Source organism: Oncorhynchus mykiss, chromosome 24, assembly GCF_013265735.2.
Source record: "Oncorhynchus mykiss isolate Arlee chromosome 24, USDA_OmykA_1.1, whole genome shotgun sequence".
In the NCBI taxonomy this organism is placed as follows: Eukaryota; Metazoa; Chordata; class Actinopteri; order Salmoniformes; family Salmonidae; genus Oncorhynchus; species Oncorhynchus mykiss.
The window spans coordinates 23,364,122-23,378,010 of record NC_048588.1 but is presented as its reverse complement, the minus strand read 5'-3'; the positions used below and the strand labels follow the sequence as shown (position 1 = coordinate 23,378,010).

The window sequence follows — 13,889 nt, the reverse complement described above, 5'->3', positions numbered from 1 at the left end:
ACGCAGGACACGCTAGATAAACTAGTAATATCATCAACCATGTAACTAGTGATTATGATTGTTTTTTATAAGATAAGTTTAATGCTAGCTAGCAACTTACCTTGGCTTCTTACTACATTCGCATAACATGCAGGCTCCTCATGAGGCAGGTGGTTAGAGCGTTGGACTGGTTAACCGTAAGGTTGCAAGTTTGAATCCCTGAGCTGACAAGGTAAAAATCTGTTGTTCTGCCCCTGAACAAGGCAGTTAACCCACCGTTCCTAGGCCGTCATTGAAAATAACAATGTGTTCTTAACTGACTTGCCTCGTTAAATAAAGTTGTAATTAAAAAAATAATAATCGGCAAAAACGACGTCCAAAAATACCAATTTCCGATTGTTATGAAAACCTGAAATCGGCCCCAATTAATCGGCCATTCCGATTAATCGTCGACCTCTAGTAGAGATACTGGGGTACAAAGGAGCAAGATAAATAAATAAATAAATACTGTATGGGGATGAGGTAGTTGGATGGGCAATTTACAGATGGGCTATGTACAGGTGCAGTGATCTGTGAGCTGCTCTGACAGTTGGTGCTTAAAGCTAGTGAGGGAGAGATGAGTCTCCAGCTTCAGTGATTTTTTTTTTTGCAGTTAGTTTCAGTCATTGGGCGCCTTTCCTTCCACTTCTCTGCTGCCAAGTGAAGAATTGGCTTTGGGGGTGACCAGTTAGATATACCTGCTGAAGCACGTGCTACGGGTGGGTGCTGCTATGATGACCAGTGAGCTGAGATAAGGCAGGGCTTTACCTAGCAGAGACTTGTAGATGACCTTGAGCCAATGGGTTTGGCGACGAGTATGAGGTGAAGGCAAGCCAACGAGAGTGTACAGGTCGCAGTGGTGGGTAGTATATGGGGCTTTGGTGATAAAACAGATGGCACTGTGATAGACTGCATCCAATTAGTTGAGTAGAGTGTTGGAGGCTATTTTGTAAATTACGGTAGGATGGTCAGTTTACGAGGGTATGTTTGGCATCATGGGTGAAGGATGCTTTGTTGCAAAATAGGAAGGCGATACTAGATTTAACTTTGGATTGGAGATGCTTAATGTGAGTCTGGAAGGAGAGTTTACAGTCAAACCAGATATCTAGGTATTTGTAGTTGTCCACATATTCTAAGTCAGAACCGTCCAGAGTAGAGGTCGACCGATTTAATCGGAATGGCCAATTTAATTAGATTTTCAAGTTTTCATAACAATCGGAAATCTGTATTTTTGGGCGCCGATTTCCGATTATTTAAAAAAAAAAAGATATATATATACACACACACACACAGTGGGGCAAAATAAGTATTTAGTCAGCCACCAATTGTGCAAGTTCTCCCACTTAAAAATATGAGAGAGGCCTGTAATTTTCATCATAGGTACACTTCAACTATGACAGACAAAATGAGAAGAAAAAAAATCCAGAAAATCACATTGTAGGATTTTTAATAAATTTATTTGCAAATTATGGTGGAAAATAAGTATTTGGTCAATAACAAAAGTTTATCTCAATACTTTGTTATATACCCTTTGTTGGCAATGACAAAGGTCAAACGTTTTCTGTAAGTCTTCAAAAGGTTTTCACACACTGTTGCTGGTATTTTGGCCCATTCCTCCATGCAGATTTCCTCTAGAGCAGTGATGTTTTGGGGCTATTTCTGGGCAACACGGACATTCAACTCCCTCCAAAGATTTCCTATGGGGTTGAGATCTGGAGACTGGCTAGGCCACTCCAGGACCTTGAAATGCTTCTTACGAAGCCACTCCTTCGTTGCCCGGGCGGTGTGTTTGGGATCATTGTCATGATGAAAGACCCAGCCACGTTTCATCTTCAATGCCCTTGCTGATGGAAGGAGGTTTTCACTCAAAATCTCACGATACATGGCCCCATTCATTCTTTCCTTTACACGGATCAGTCGTCCTGGTCCCGTTGCAGAAAAACAGCCCCAAAGCATGATGTTTCCACCCCCATGCTTCACAGTAGGTATGGTGTTCTTTGGCTGCAACTCAGCATTCTTTGTTCTCCAAACACAACGAGTTGAGTTTTTACCAAAAAGTTATATTTTGGTTTCATCTGACCATATGATATTCTCCCAGTCTTCTTCTGGATCATCCAAATGCTCTCTAGCAAACTTCAGACGGGCCTGGACATGTACTGGCTTAAGCAGGGGGACATGTCTGGCACTGCAGGATTTGAGTCCCTGGCAGCGTAGTGTGTTACTGATGGTAGGCTTTGTTACTTTGGTCCCAGCTCTCTGCAGGTCATTCACGAGGTCCACCCGTGTGGTTCTGGGATTTTTGCTCACCGTTCTTGTGATCATTTTGACCCCACGGGGTGAGATCTTGCGTGGAGCCCCAGATCGAGGGAGATTATCAGTGGTCTTGTATGTCTTCCATTTCCTAATAATTGCTCCCACAGTTGATTTCTTCAAACCAAGCTACTTACCTATTGCAGATTCAGTCTCCCCAGCCTGGTGCAGGTCTACAATTTTGTTTCTGCTGTCCTTTGACAGCTCTTTGGTCTTGGCCATAGTGGAGTTTGGAGTGTGACTGTTTGAGGTTCTGGACAGGTGTCTTTTATACTGATAACAAGTTCCAACAGGAGCCATTAATACAGGTAACGAGTGGAGGACAGGAGCCTCTTAAAGAAGATGTTACAGGTCTGTGAGAGCCAGAAATCTTGCTTGTTTGTAGGTGACCAAATACTTATTTGCAAAAAAAATCATTAAAAATCCTACAATTTGATTTTCTGGATTTTTTTTTCTCTCATTTTGTCTGTCATAGTTGAAGTGTACCTATGATGAAAATTACAGGCCACTCTCATCTTTTTAAGTGGGATAACTTGCACAATTGGTGGCTGACTAAATACTTTTTTGCTCCACTGTATGTATGTGAATATATATATATATATCTATATATAAAATATATATACCTTTTTTTTAATTAGGCAAGTCAGTTAAGAACAAATTCTTATTTTCAATGACTGCCTAGGAACTGTGGGTTAACTGCCTTGTTCAGGGGCAGAACGACAGATTTTCACCTTGTCAGCTCAGGGGGTTTCAATCTTGCAACCGCACAGTTAACTAGTCCAACGCTCTAACCATTGCACTCCACGAGTAGCCTGCCTGTTACGCAAATGCAGTAGAAGCCAAGGTAAATTGCTAGCTAGTATTAAACTTATCTTATAAAAAACAATCATAATCACTAGTTATAACTACTAATCCAGTTTAGCAGGCAATATTAACCAGGTGAAATTTGTCATTTCTCTGCTTTCATTGCACGCAGAGTCAGGGTGATATGCAACAGTTTGGACTGCCTGGTTCATTGCGAACTAATTTGCCAGAATTGTATGTAATTATGACATACATTAAAGGTTGTGCAATGTAACAAGAATGTTTAGACTTAGGGATGCCACCAGTTAGATAAAATACCGAACGGTTCCGTATTTCGCTGAAATAATAAACGTTTTGTGCGTTTTGCCAGCAGCTCTTTGCAAGCACAGCGCTGTTTATGACTTCAAGCCTATCAGCCTAATGGCTGGTATAACCAATGTGAAATGGCTAGCTAGTTAGCTGGTTGTGCGCTAATACTGTTTCAAACGTCCCTCGCTTTTAGATTTGGAGTAGTTATTCCCCTGTGGAGCGATGGGTAACGATGCTTCGAGTGTGGCTGTTGTCGATGGTTCGAGCCCAGGTAGGGGCGAGGAGGGGGACGGAAGCTATACTGTTACACTGGCAATACTATAGTGCCTATAAGAACATCCAATAGTCAAAGGTATATGAAATACAAATGGTATAGAGAGAAATAGTCCTATAAATACTATATTAACTACAACCTAAAACCTCTTACCTTGGAATATTGAAGTCTCATGTTAAAAGGAACCACCAACTTTCATGTGTTCTGAGCAAGGAACTTAAACGTTAGCTTTTTTACATGGCACATATTTTACATGGCACACATTCTTACATGGCACATATTACTTTCTTCTCCAACACTTTGTTTTTGCATTATTTAAACCAAATTGAACATGTTTCATTATTTATTTGAGGCTAAATGTATTTTATTTATGTTTTATATGAAGTTAAAATAAGTGTTTATTTTAAATTAAATAGTCCGATTTAATCGGTATCGGCTTTTTTGGTCCTCCAATAATCGGTATCGGCCTTGAAAAATCATAATCAGTCGACCTCTAGTCCAGAGTAGTGATGCTGGACGGGCGGGCAGGTGCGGGCAGCGATCGGTTGAAGAGCATGCATTTAGTTTTACTTGCATTTTAGAGCAGTTGGAGGCCACGGAAGGAGAGTTGTATGGGATTGAAGCTCGTCTGGAGGTTAGTTAACGGTGTCCAAAGAGGGGCCAGAAGTATACAGAATGGTATCGTCTGCATAGAGGTGGATCAGAGAATCACCAGCAGCAAGAGCTACATCATTGATGTATACAGAGAAGAGAGTCGGCCTGAGAATTGAACCCTGTGGCACCCCCATAGAGACTGCCAGAAGTCCGGACAACAGGCCCTTCGATTTGACACATTGAACATGGGCATTATCATGCTGAAACATGAAGTGATGACGGCGGATGAATGCCACGACAATGGGCCTCAGGATCTTGTCATGTTATCTCTGTGCATTCAAATGGTCAATTCTAAAATGCAATTGTGTTCTTTGTCCGTAGCTTATGCATGCCCATACCATAACCCCACTGCCACCATGGGGCACTCTGTTCACAATGTTGACATCAGCAAACCGCTGGCCCACACAACGCCATACAGTCTTCCATCTGCCTGGTACAGTGAAACTAGGTTTCATCCGTGGAGCACACTTCTCCAGCGTGCCAGTGGCCATCGAAGGTGAGGACGACGAGCACACAGATGAGCTTCCCTGAGAGAGTTTCTAACAGTTTGCAGAAATTCTTTGGTTGTGCAAACCTACAGTTTCATCAACTGTTGGGGTGGCTGGTCTCAGACGATCCTGTAGGTGAAGAAGCCTAATGTGGAAGTCCTGTGCTGGCGTGGTTACACGTGGTCTGCGGTTGTGAGGCTGGTTGGACGCACTGCCAAATACCCTAAAGCGATGTTGGAGACGGCTCATGGTAGAGAAATTAACATTCAATTTTCTGGCAACCGCTCTGGTGGACATTCCTGCAGTCAGCATGCCAATTTCACTATCCCTCAAAACTTGAAACATCTGTGGCGTTGTCTTATTTGACAAACTGCTAATTTTAGAATGTCCTTTTATTGTTCCCAGCACAAGGTGCACCTGTGTAATGATCATGCAGTTTATGAGCTTCTTGATATGCCACACCTGTCAGGAGGATAGATTATCTTGGCAAAGGAGAAATCTCACTTAACAGGGATGTAAACAAATGTGTGCACAATATTTTAGAGAAATTCGCTTTTTTTGTGCATGTGGAACATTTCTGGGGTCTTTTTATTTCAGCTCATAAAATATGGGACCAACAATTTACGTGTTGCGTTTTATATTTATGTTCAGTATACTATAGCTTCAACACTAAAATAACAGCAGTGTTCTGAAACAACAATGGTTTCCCTTGTTCAAAGCATTCTAGGCCTTTCTTCATTGTTCTCCATTCGTTGAAACCGTCCGCGTGAGCTCTGCTTCAGTAGATGGGTATAAGCCATACTGAACATTATTTCAGCTTTAGACTTTGTGAAAATCAACGTAGAAGGTAAGATTCTTAATTTTAACATTAGCTGAGATTGGTCAATCTACATAGGGATATTTTATTATGTGTTGAATTGACTGTCTTAGAATAACATAGCTATCGATTCTAGTCATAATATATGCTATCATCATACAGTATATTACAAGTTGTATTTATTTATTAGTCCCTACACAGTTGCTCTAATTCTTGTCTTAAGCGTGATTATTCATAACATTCATAAGAGATCCAGACAGTGGTTTGTCTGTTTCTTCCAGCCTGCAGCCAGAGGTGAGGAGAATGAGCCAGAAAGAGGGTCTGAGGGCCAACTCCTTTCAGTTCACTCTGGAGGGAGAGCCCTTTCGCATCCTGGGGGGCTCTATCCACTACTTCCGCGTCCCCAGAGCCTACTGGGAGGACCGGCTGCTGAAGATGAGGGCCTGTGGGGTCAACACTCTCACCACGTAGGGACACACAGAACACCTCATGTTCTCTTATACCACCACTTACTGCTGCTCTACTATGGAGGGATACTGAGAATGACTGCTTATTTTCCAGATATGTGCCATGGAACCTTCATGAGCCAGAGAGAGGGGTTTTCAACTTCCAGGACCAGTTGGATTTAAAGTAAGGAAGACTTTTATGATTTTGTGATGAATATGTTTGATAGAGCTGTTGAGCTTTAACTCTCTGTTTTTCTCTGTTTCTCAGGGCGTACATCAGCCTAGCAGCAGAGTTGGGGCTCTGGGTGATTCTGCGGCCAGGACCCTACATCTGTGCTGAGTGGGACTTAGGAGGGCTCCCCAGGTTGTTTCCATTACTTTAAGCCTTTAACTTTGTAGCAGGGATCAAATCAAACTTTATTTGTCACATGTGCCGAATACAACAAGTGTAGACCTGAACGTGAAATGCTTACTTACAAGCCCTTAACCACAGTAACACAATAAAATAACAATAACGAGGCTATAATACAGGGGGTACCGGTACCGAGTCAATGTACGGGGGTACAGGTTAGTCGAGGTAATTTGTACATGTTAATGTTAATCCAAGTCTTGCATTGCTTAGCTCCACTCCCACTCCCCAGGTGCTCTCATTTGTTGACTTCTGTAACCGTAAAAGCCTTGGTTTCATGCATGATAACATTAGAAGCCTACTCCCTAAGTTTGTTTTACTCACGGCTTTAGCACACTCTGCCAACCCGGATGTCTTAGCCGTGTCTGAATACTGGCTTAGGAAAACCACCAAAAACCCTGAAATCTCCATCGTTAACTATAACATTTTCCGCCAAGATAGAACTGCCAAAGGGGGCGGTGTTGTAATCTACTACTAAGATAGCCTGCAGAGTTCTGTATTACTATCCAAGTCTGTACCCAAACAATTCGAGCTTCTACTTCTAAAAATTCAGCTTCCCAGAAACAAGTCTCACTGTTGCCGCTTGCTATAGACCTCCCTCAGCTGTGACCTCGATACCATATGTGAATTGATTGCCCCCATCTATCTTCTGAGCTCGTGCTACTAGGTGACCTAAACTGGGACATGCTTAACACCCCGGCCATCCTACAATCCAAGCTTGATGCCCTCAATCTCACACAAATTATCAATGAACCTGCCAGGTACAACTCCAAATCCGTAAACACGGGCACCCTCATAGATGTCATCCTAACTAACTCGCCCTCCAAATACACCTCTGCTGTTTGCCTGCATCCGTAATGGGTCTGCGACCAAATGACCACCCCTCATCACTGTTAAACGCTCCCTAAAACACTTCTGCGAGCAGGCCTTTCTAATCGACCCGGCCGGGGTATCCTGGAATGACATTGACCTCATCCCGTCAGTAGATGCCTGGCTATTCTTTAAAAGTGCCTTCCTCACCATCTTAAATAAGCATGCCCCATTCAAAAAATGTAGAACTAGGAATAGATATAGTCCTTGGTTCACTCCAGACCTGTCTGCCCTTGACCAGCACAAAAACATCCTGTGGCTTTCTTCATTAGCATCGAATAGCCCCCGTGATATGCAACTTTTCAGGGAGGTTGGGAACAAATATACACAGGCAGTTAGGAAAGCTAAGGCTAGCTTTTTCAAACAGAAATTTGAATCCTGTAGTACTAACTCAAAAAAGTTCTGGGACATTGTAAAGTCCATGGAGAATAAGAGCACCTCCTCCCAGCTGCCCACTACTCTGAGGCTAGGAAACACTGTCACCACCAATAAATCCAATATAATTGAGAATTTCAATAATCATTTCTCTACGGCTGGCCATGCTTTCTACCTGGCTACCCCCTATCCCGGTCAACTGCCCGGCACCCTCCACAGCAACCCGCCAAAGCCCCCACCATTTCTCCTTCACCCAAATCCAGATATCTGAGGTTCTGAAAGAGCTGCAAAATCTGGACCCCTACAAATCAGCCGGGCTAGACAATCTGGACGCTCTCTTTCTAAAATTATCTGCCGAAGTTGTTGCAACCCCTATTACTAGCCTTTTCAACCTCTCTTTCGTATCGTCTGAGATTCCCAAAGATTGGAAAGCTGCCACGGTCATCCCCCTCTTCAAAGGGGGTGACACTCTAGAACCAAACTGCTGCAGACCTATATCTATCCTACCCTGTCTTTCTAAGGTCTTTGAAAGTCAAGCTAACAAACAGATTACCGGCCATTTCGAATCCCACCGTACCTTCTCCGCTATGCAATCTGGTTTCAGAGCTGGTCATCGGTGCACCTCAGCCACGCTCAAGGTCATAAACGACATCATAACCGCCATTGATAAGACTCATTACTGTGCAGCCGTATTCATCGACCTGGCTATCTCACTGGTCACCCCCAAAGCCAAGAAGGACATTTCTAAGTGACCCCAAACTTTTGAACATGTGTATACATTTTGGGTGAGGTTTTTTCTCTTGCCTGAGTAGCATCGTTTCACTGCCAAAAATAAAATTAAACCATCTCGTGTTCAGCGAAATAAAAATACAATGTCAAATACAGGTATCCTAGTCAAATAATTAACATCCAATCATATTAACTGTTACTCTCTCCCGAGAAACCTTCACTCATGCACAGACATTTAGAAACAAAACATGACAATTGACAACATGACAATTATTTTATTATTATAAAACATTATTTTATCCCCGACGTGGTATCCAATTGGTCATTACAGTCTTGTCTCATCGCATCAACTCCCGTATGAATTCGGTAGAGGTGACAGTCTAGAGCCATGTGTCCTCCAAAACACAACCCAACCGAGCTTCACTGCTTCTTGACAGAATGCCCACTTAACCCGGAAGCCAGCCGTACCAATGTGTCGGAGGAAACACCATACACCTGCGGACCGTGTCAGCGTGCACTGTGCCCGGCCCGCCATAGGAGTCGCTAGTGCGAGAGGGCCAAGGACATCCCTGCCAGTCAAACCCTCCCCTAACCCGGACAAAGCTGGGCCAATTGTGCGCCGCCACATGAGTCTCCCGGTCGCGGCCGGCTGCGATAGAGCCTGGACTCTCATCAAAATTGCAACAAGCAGTTATGTGAAAATGTAATTTATTCAGAAGCCACTGCCAGATTTCTGGATAGGTCTGCTCTGAGTTTCTTGCCTTGGGAAATTACGCTGTTAAGACACTGATGCCCTCTGCAACCACGTACCTATAATGAGAGTGGATTCTTGGCCCTCACTAGCATGAAAACTAAATACAGACACCGATTGTGTGTGAAAAATGATTTAGGACTGAGACTCTCCAATACAACCCAACATTGCAGAGTTATGTGCATCCTTTCAAGCACACCCTTCTCATTAACCTGTGGTGAGTTAGTCACAATTTTTGATGAACAAATAAGGTTTTACATGTAAGATGGCTAAATAATGAGCAAAATTATTTATTATTATTTGTGCCCTGGTCCTAGAAGAGCTCTTTGTCACTTCCCACGAGCTGGGTTGTGAAAAAAACTCACACATTCTTATGTTTAATAAATGTATTGTATAGAGTGTGGGAGGCCTACAATGATATCAAAACAACATTTGAGAGTGCGCTGACCCTGGTGCTAGAGGGGGTACGCAGCTGGAGGTTGAATGTTTAAAGGGGTACGGGACTATAAAAAGTTTGGGAACCACTGGTCTAGGGTATCCGGGAGGAAGCTGTTGATGTGAGCCATGACCAGCCTTTCAAAGCACTTCATGGCTACCGACGTGAGTGCTACGGGGCGGAAATCCTTTAAGCAGGTTAACTTCGCTTCCTTGGGCACAGGGACTATGGTGGTCTACTTGAAACATGTAGGTATTACAGACTCGGTCAGGGGAGGTTTAAAATGTCAGTGAAGACACTTGCCAGTTGGTCTGCGCATGCTTTCACTACACGGTAATGGTAATCCATCTAGCCCCGTGGCTTGGTGAATGTTGACCTGTTTAAAGGTCTTGCTCACATCGGCCACCGAGAGCGTTATCACGTAGTCATCCAGAACAGCTGATGTTCACGTGCATGCTTCAGTGTTGCTTGCCTCGAAGCGAGCATAAAAGGCATTTAGCTCATCTGGTAGGCTTGCGTCACTGGGCAGCTCGTGTCTGGGTTCCCCTTCGTAGGCCGTAATAGTTTTCAAGCCCTGCTACAGCCGACGAGTGTCAGAGCCGGTATAGTAGGATTCAATCTTAGTGGTTCGTCTGAGGGCATAGCGTTATTTCTTATAAGCGTCCAGATTAGTGTCCCGCTCCTTGAAAGTGGCAGCTCTAGACTTTTTGCCCGATGTGGATGTTGCCTGTAATCCATGGCTTCTGGTTGGGATATGTACATACATACGGTCACTGTGGGGACGGTGTTGTTGACGCACTTATTGATGAAGCCGATGACTGAGGTGGTATACTCCTCAATGCCATTGGATGAATCCCGGAACACAAACCAACATGTTGAATGAGACATCCTTATAACAGTTATTTTCTTTTAAGCTGGCTGTTACGTGACAAAAACATGAAGTTGAGGACAACCTACCCTGGCTTCACAGAAGCAGTGAACTCTTTCTTCGACACACTCATCCCAATAATTAAGCCTCTACAAGTACGTAAATTAGTTTCCTTATTATCCAAGTTATTAAGTCCTGATATCTGTTAGAGCGGTTCGCAGGGGTGTTAGTGAGCTAGCTGTCAATACAGGTTGTCCTCTTTGTTTTATAGTTTAAAGAGGGAGGCCCCATCATTGCAGTTCAAGTGGAGAATGAGTATGGCTCATATGCAAAGGATGAACACTACATGCCTTTTATAAAGGAGGTACTGTGAGACTGTACTGTTTCTCACCATCTGCATCATACTGTATGCCCAGTATAGACTTTTGCAGTGACCTATAAATGTATAGTGAAACTGTATTCTCATTGACAGGCTCTACTATCCAGAGGAACCAATGAACTCCTGCTGACATCAGACAACCGGGAGGGGCTCAAATGTGGAGGAGTGGATGGAGGTAGTGGTTTTCTATTGCTAGATCTTGATATTTGGTAATGTACATTGAAGCACATCTTTGTGCCATTACACTTGCTTTCAATAGATGCTGCTAGAAAATATCCTTATTTAGTCTACATTGTTCATCACTTGAACCCCTCCTTTTTTAAGTCCTCAAGACGGTAAACCTTCAAAGACTGGCCTACGGAACAATACAATATTTAGCGTACATGCAGGTATAGTGCCAATGATTCTCTATTTTCTTCTATTTTGTCTTGCATCTGTGAAAACATACTGGTCCAAAGATGAAGTGTGACTTTGCCCTTACTGTAGCCCCAGAAACCTCTGCTTGTAATGGAGTACTGGTCTGGGTGGTTTGATGTCTGGAGTGAATCTCACCACGTGTTCCCAGCAGAGGGTAAGTTTCATTATAAACTAGGTTAAGATCATGTCATATAACCCCTAGTTATAGAAACTCTTAAAGTTCATCCATCTTTTACACTTTGTCATTCAGCAGACACTCCTGCCCAGAGCAACTTACACTAATGAGTGCATACATCATATTTTGTTTGTATTGGTCCCCCTTGGGAATTGAACTCACAACCCTGGCATTGTAAGTGCCATGCTCTACCAACTGAGCCACACAGGACCATCCATTCATCAGTCTAAGGACTGTATGATTGCCCACCGTCTATCATTGATTCTGTCTGTCTACTTTTCTGGTAGACATGTTGGCTGTGGTGTCACAGATACTGGAGCCAGGTGTATCCATCAACCTCTATATGTTCCATGGTGGAACCAGCTTTGGCTTCATGAATGGAGCTGTGGCGAACCTTGGCACCTACAAACCTCAGGTCGGCAGCTATGGTAGGTTTTATGTATCCTATCAAATGTAATATTACTTGCAAAGCAAAAAGTTGTCATCTGAATCTTTTTTATTTTATTTTTTAGATTATGATGCACCGCTATCCGAGGCTGGAGATTACACCACCAAGTATCAGCTCTTGAGGAATTTATTTAGCCAGTTTCACAGTAAGCTTTCTCTTTCAAACATTCACATAAAATACTATTGAAGTTTTGGAAAACAGGCACCATAATTTGAGAAAAAATGTCTAACTGGCACATGTATCTGTGTGTCTCAGGTGAGAAGCTTCCTGAGGTTCCCTCTCTCCAGGCCAGGAGAGTGTATGAGCCTGTCATCATTCAGCAGCATCTGTCACTGTGGGAGAGCCTGCAGTTTACTGAGAAGGTGAGCTAAGGGTCAAGTAGGATGCTGTCAGCTGAGACCTGGCAATACTCTATCTCTTCAAGGGTTGATGTTGATTCCATAATGTTCTTAATTTAATTGAATGCGCTACATTAACAATGTTTCATCATCAAGCCCTTGAAGTCAGAGGAGCCTGTCAACATGGAGAACCTTCCTGTCAACAGTAATAATGGTCAGTCCTATGGCTACACTCTATATGAGACCACCATCCGCAGGGGAGGCCTTCTGAACTCCAAGAAAAATGTTAAAGACAGAGCCCTGGTGAGTACAGACACACAGCTACATGGCATGAATGTACTATACTGTATGGTGCACACCGTATGACAATACATCATTTGTACTAATAAAGTTGTCTTCTAGGTGTTTGTGGACAGACACTTTGTTGGTGTCCTGGACTATAAATCGGTGGAGTTTGCACTGCCTGATGGGAAGGTATGGTGATACTGTGTGTTTAGATTCAGTCTATAGGTGTGCTGCTGAGCTGCTTTCTAAACTGGCTAGTTTATATTCAACACCATGATAGAGGTGAAAGCTTCTGGTGATGCTGATCAATGAGTTTGTTACTAAGGTGACAGGATTAAGCAAACAAAGTTTTCAGACAAATTTTGTTCTAACAAAGAGGAATCGTAATCACTAACTTTGCACCTGCCTGTTATTGGAAAACAAGTCCATGCTGTCCTATAGCACAGCGGAAGATTGGATCAATTACTCTCTGCAGTCCAACTGAAAGCCACATGTTCTTCTATTGTCTTTGGGTACTATGCATTGTTGACTGTAGTGCATCAATTAGTGGTTTCCACATGTTTTATGTATTTTCCATTGAAGGGAGAGCGAACATTGAGTTTACTTGTGGAGAACTGTGGAAGAGTGAATTATGGGAAAGCCCTAGATGATCAGCGTAAAGGTATGGTATTCTTAGTTACTACCACTTTAACAATCAGAATTCCATGGCAGAAAGCGTACATTAAAGGCACTGTAGACCTTCAGGTTTAATCCTTCATTGCTGTGACAACTGTACATAGTTGTTAAAGTGGATAGACCTAAATGTTCAACAAATAGTGAACGTATCCATGAGGTCTTGGAATAATTGCATTGTTACTCGCCCATGCAGCTCTTAATCTTTCGTTGCATTATCACCCTGTTCTAGGTCTGGTGGGAGATATTGTATTGAACCACGTGCCTCTGAAGGACTTTACAATCTACTGTTTGGATATGAAGCCAAACTTCCTAAAGAGGTTTGTCCTGATCATTTAATTTATACAACAATAAGGTCCATTCTGGCTCTTACAGTTTATAATTTAAGTGATAATGCCTGAGAAGCCGGTGTCTAGAAGATATATTGGCACGGGTGTTGTTAGGCCCGAGACAAAGTCGAAGGCCGGCAGCACACCTATAGCCTGAATTGAAACGCACCAGCTTCGAGGGCATTATCACTTTTATACAACGGGTTACCAACATATTCAAATAATGATTGACATATTTTCATGAGCTTTATTTTGATTAATTTATTCATACTATTTCATCCTTCAACG

General features: G+C 42.9%; 1 protein-coding gene across 4 annotated transcripts in view; it reads left to right on the top strand.

The window, feature by feature from the left end:
- glb1l2 (galactosidase beta 1 like 2) overlaps positions 1 to 13,889 on the top strand; it is a 28,542-nt gene that overhangs the window by 10,684 nt on the left and 3,969 nt on the right. The window contains exons 1-16 of one of the 4 annotated variants that reach the window (XR_005039348.1): positions 5,436 to 5,704; positions 5,956 to 6,141; positions 6,236 to 6,304; positions 6,389 to 6,484; positions 10,605 to 10,713; positions 10,830 to 10,922; positions 11,031 to 11,112; positions 11,262 to 11,326; positions 11,424 to 11,508; positions 11,817 to 11,957; positions 12,042 to 12,122; positions 12,233 to 12,339; positions 12,472 to 12,618; positions 12,718 to 12,789; positions 13,183 to 13,261; positions 13,505 to 13,592. Coding sequence is in view for 3 of the 4 variants with exons in the window: in XM_021582846.2 (XP_021438521.1) it covers positions 5,643 to 5,704; positions 5,956 to 6,141; positions 6,236 to 6,304; positions 6,389 to 6,484; positions 10,605 to 10,713; positions 10,830 to 10,922; positions 11,031 to 11,112; positions 11,262 to 11,326; positions 11,424 to 11,508; positions 11,817 to 11,957; positions 12,042 to 12,122; positions 12,233 to 12,339; positions 12,472 to 12,618; positions 12,718 to 12,789; positions 13,183 to 13,261; positions 13,505 to 13,592 (1,562 nt within the window). In the remaining variant the exon portion in view is untranslated. Of the gene's footprint in view, positions 1 to 5,435; positions 5,705 to 5,934; positions 6,142 to 6,235; positions 6,305 to 6,388; positions 6,485 to 10,604; positions 10,714 to 10,829; positions 10,923 to 11,030; positions 11,113 to 11,261; positions 11,327 to 11,423; positions 11,509 to 11,816; positions 11,958 to 12,041; positions 12,123 to 12,232; positions 12,340 to 12,471; positions 12,619 to 12,717; positions 12,790 to 13,182; positions 13,262 to 13,504; positions 13,593 to 13,889 lie in introns of those variants that run through there. The other 3 variants (XM_021582846.2, XM_021582847.2, XM_021582848.2) reach the window with 3 other exon arrangements.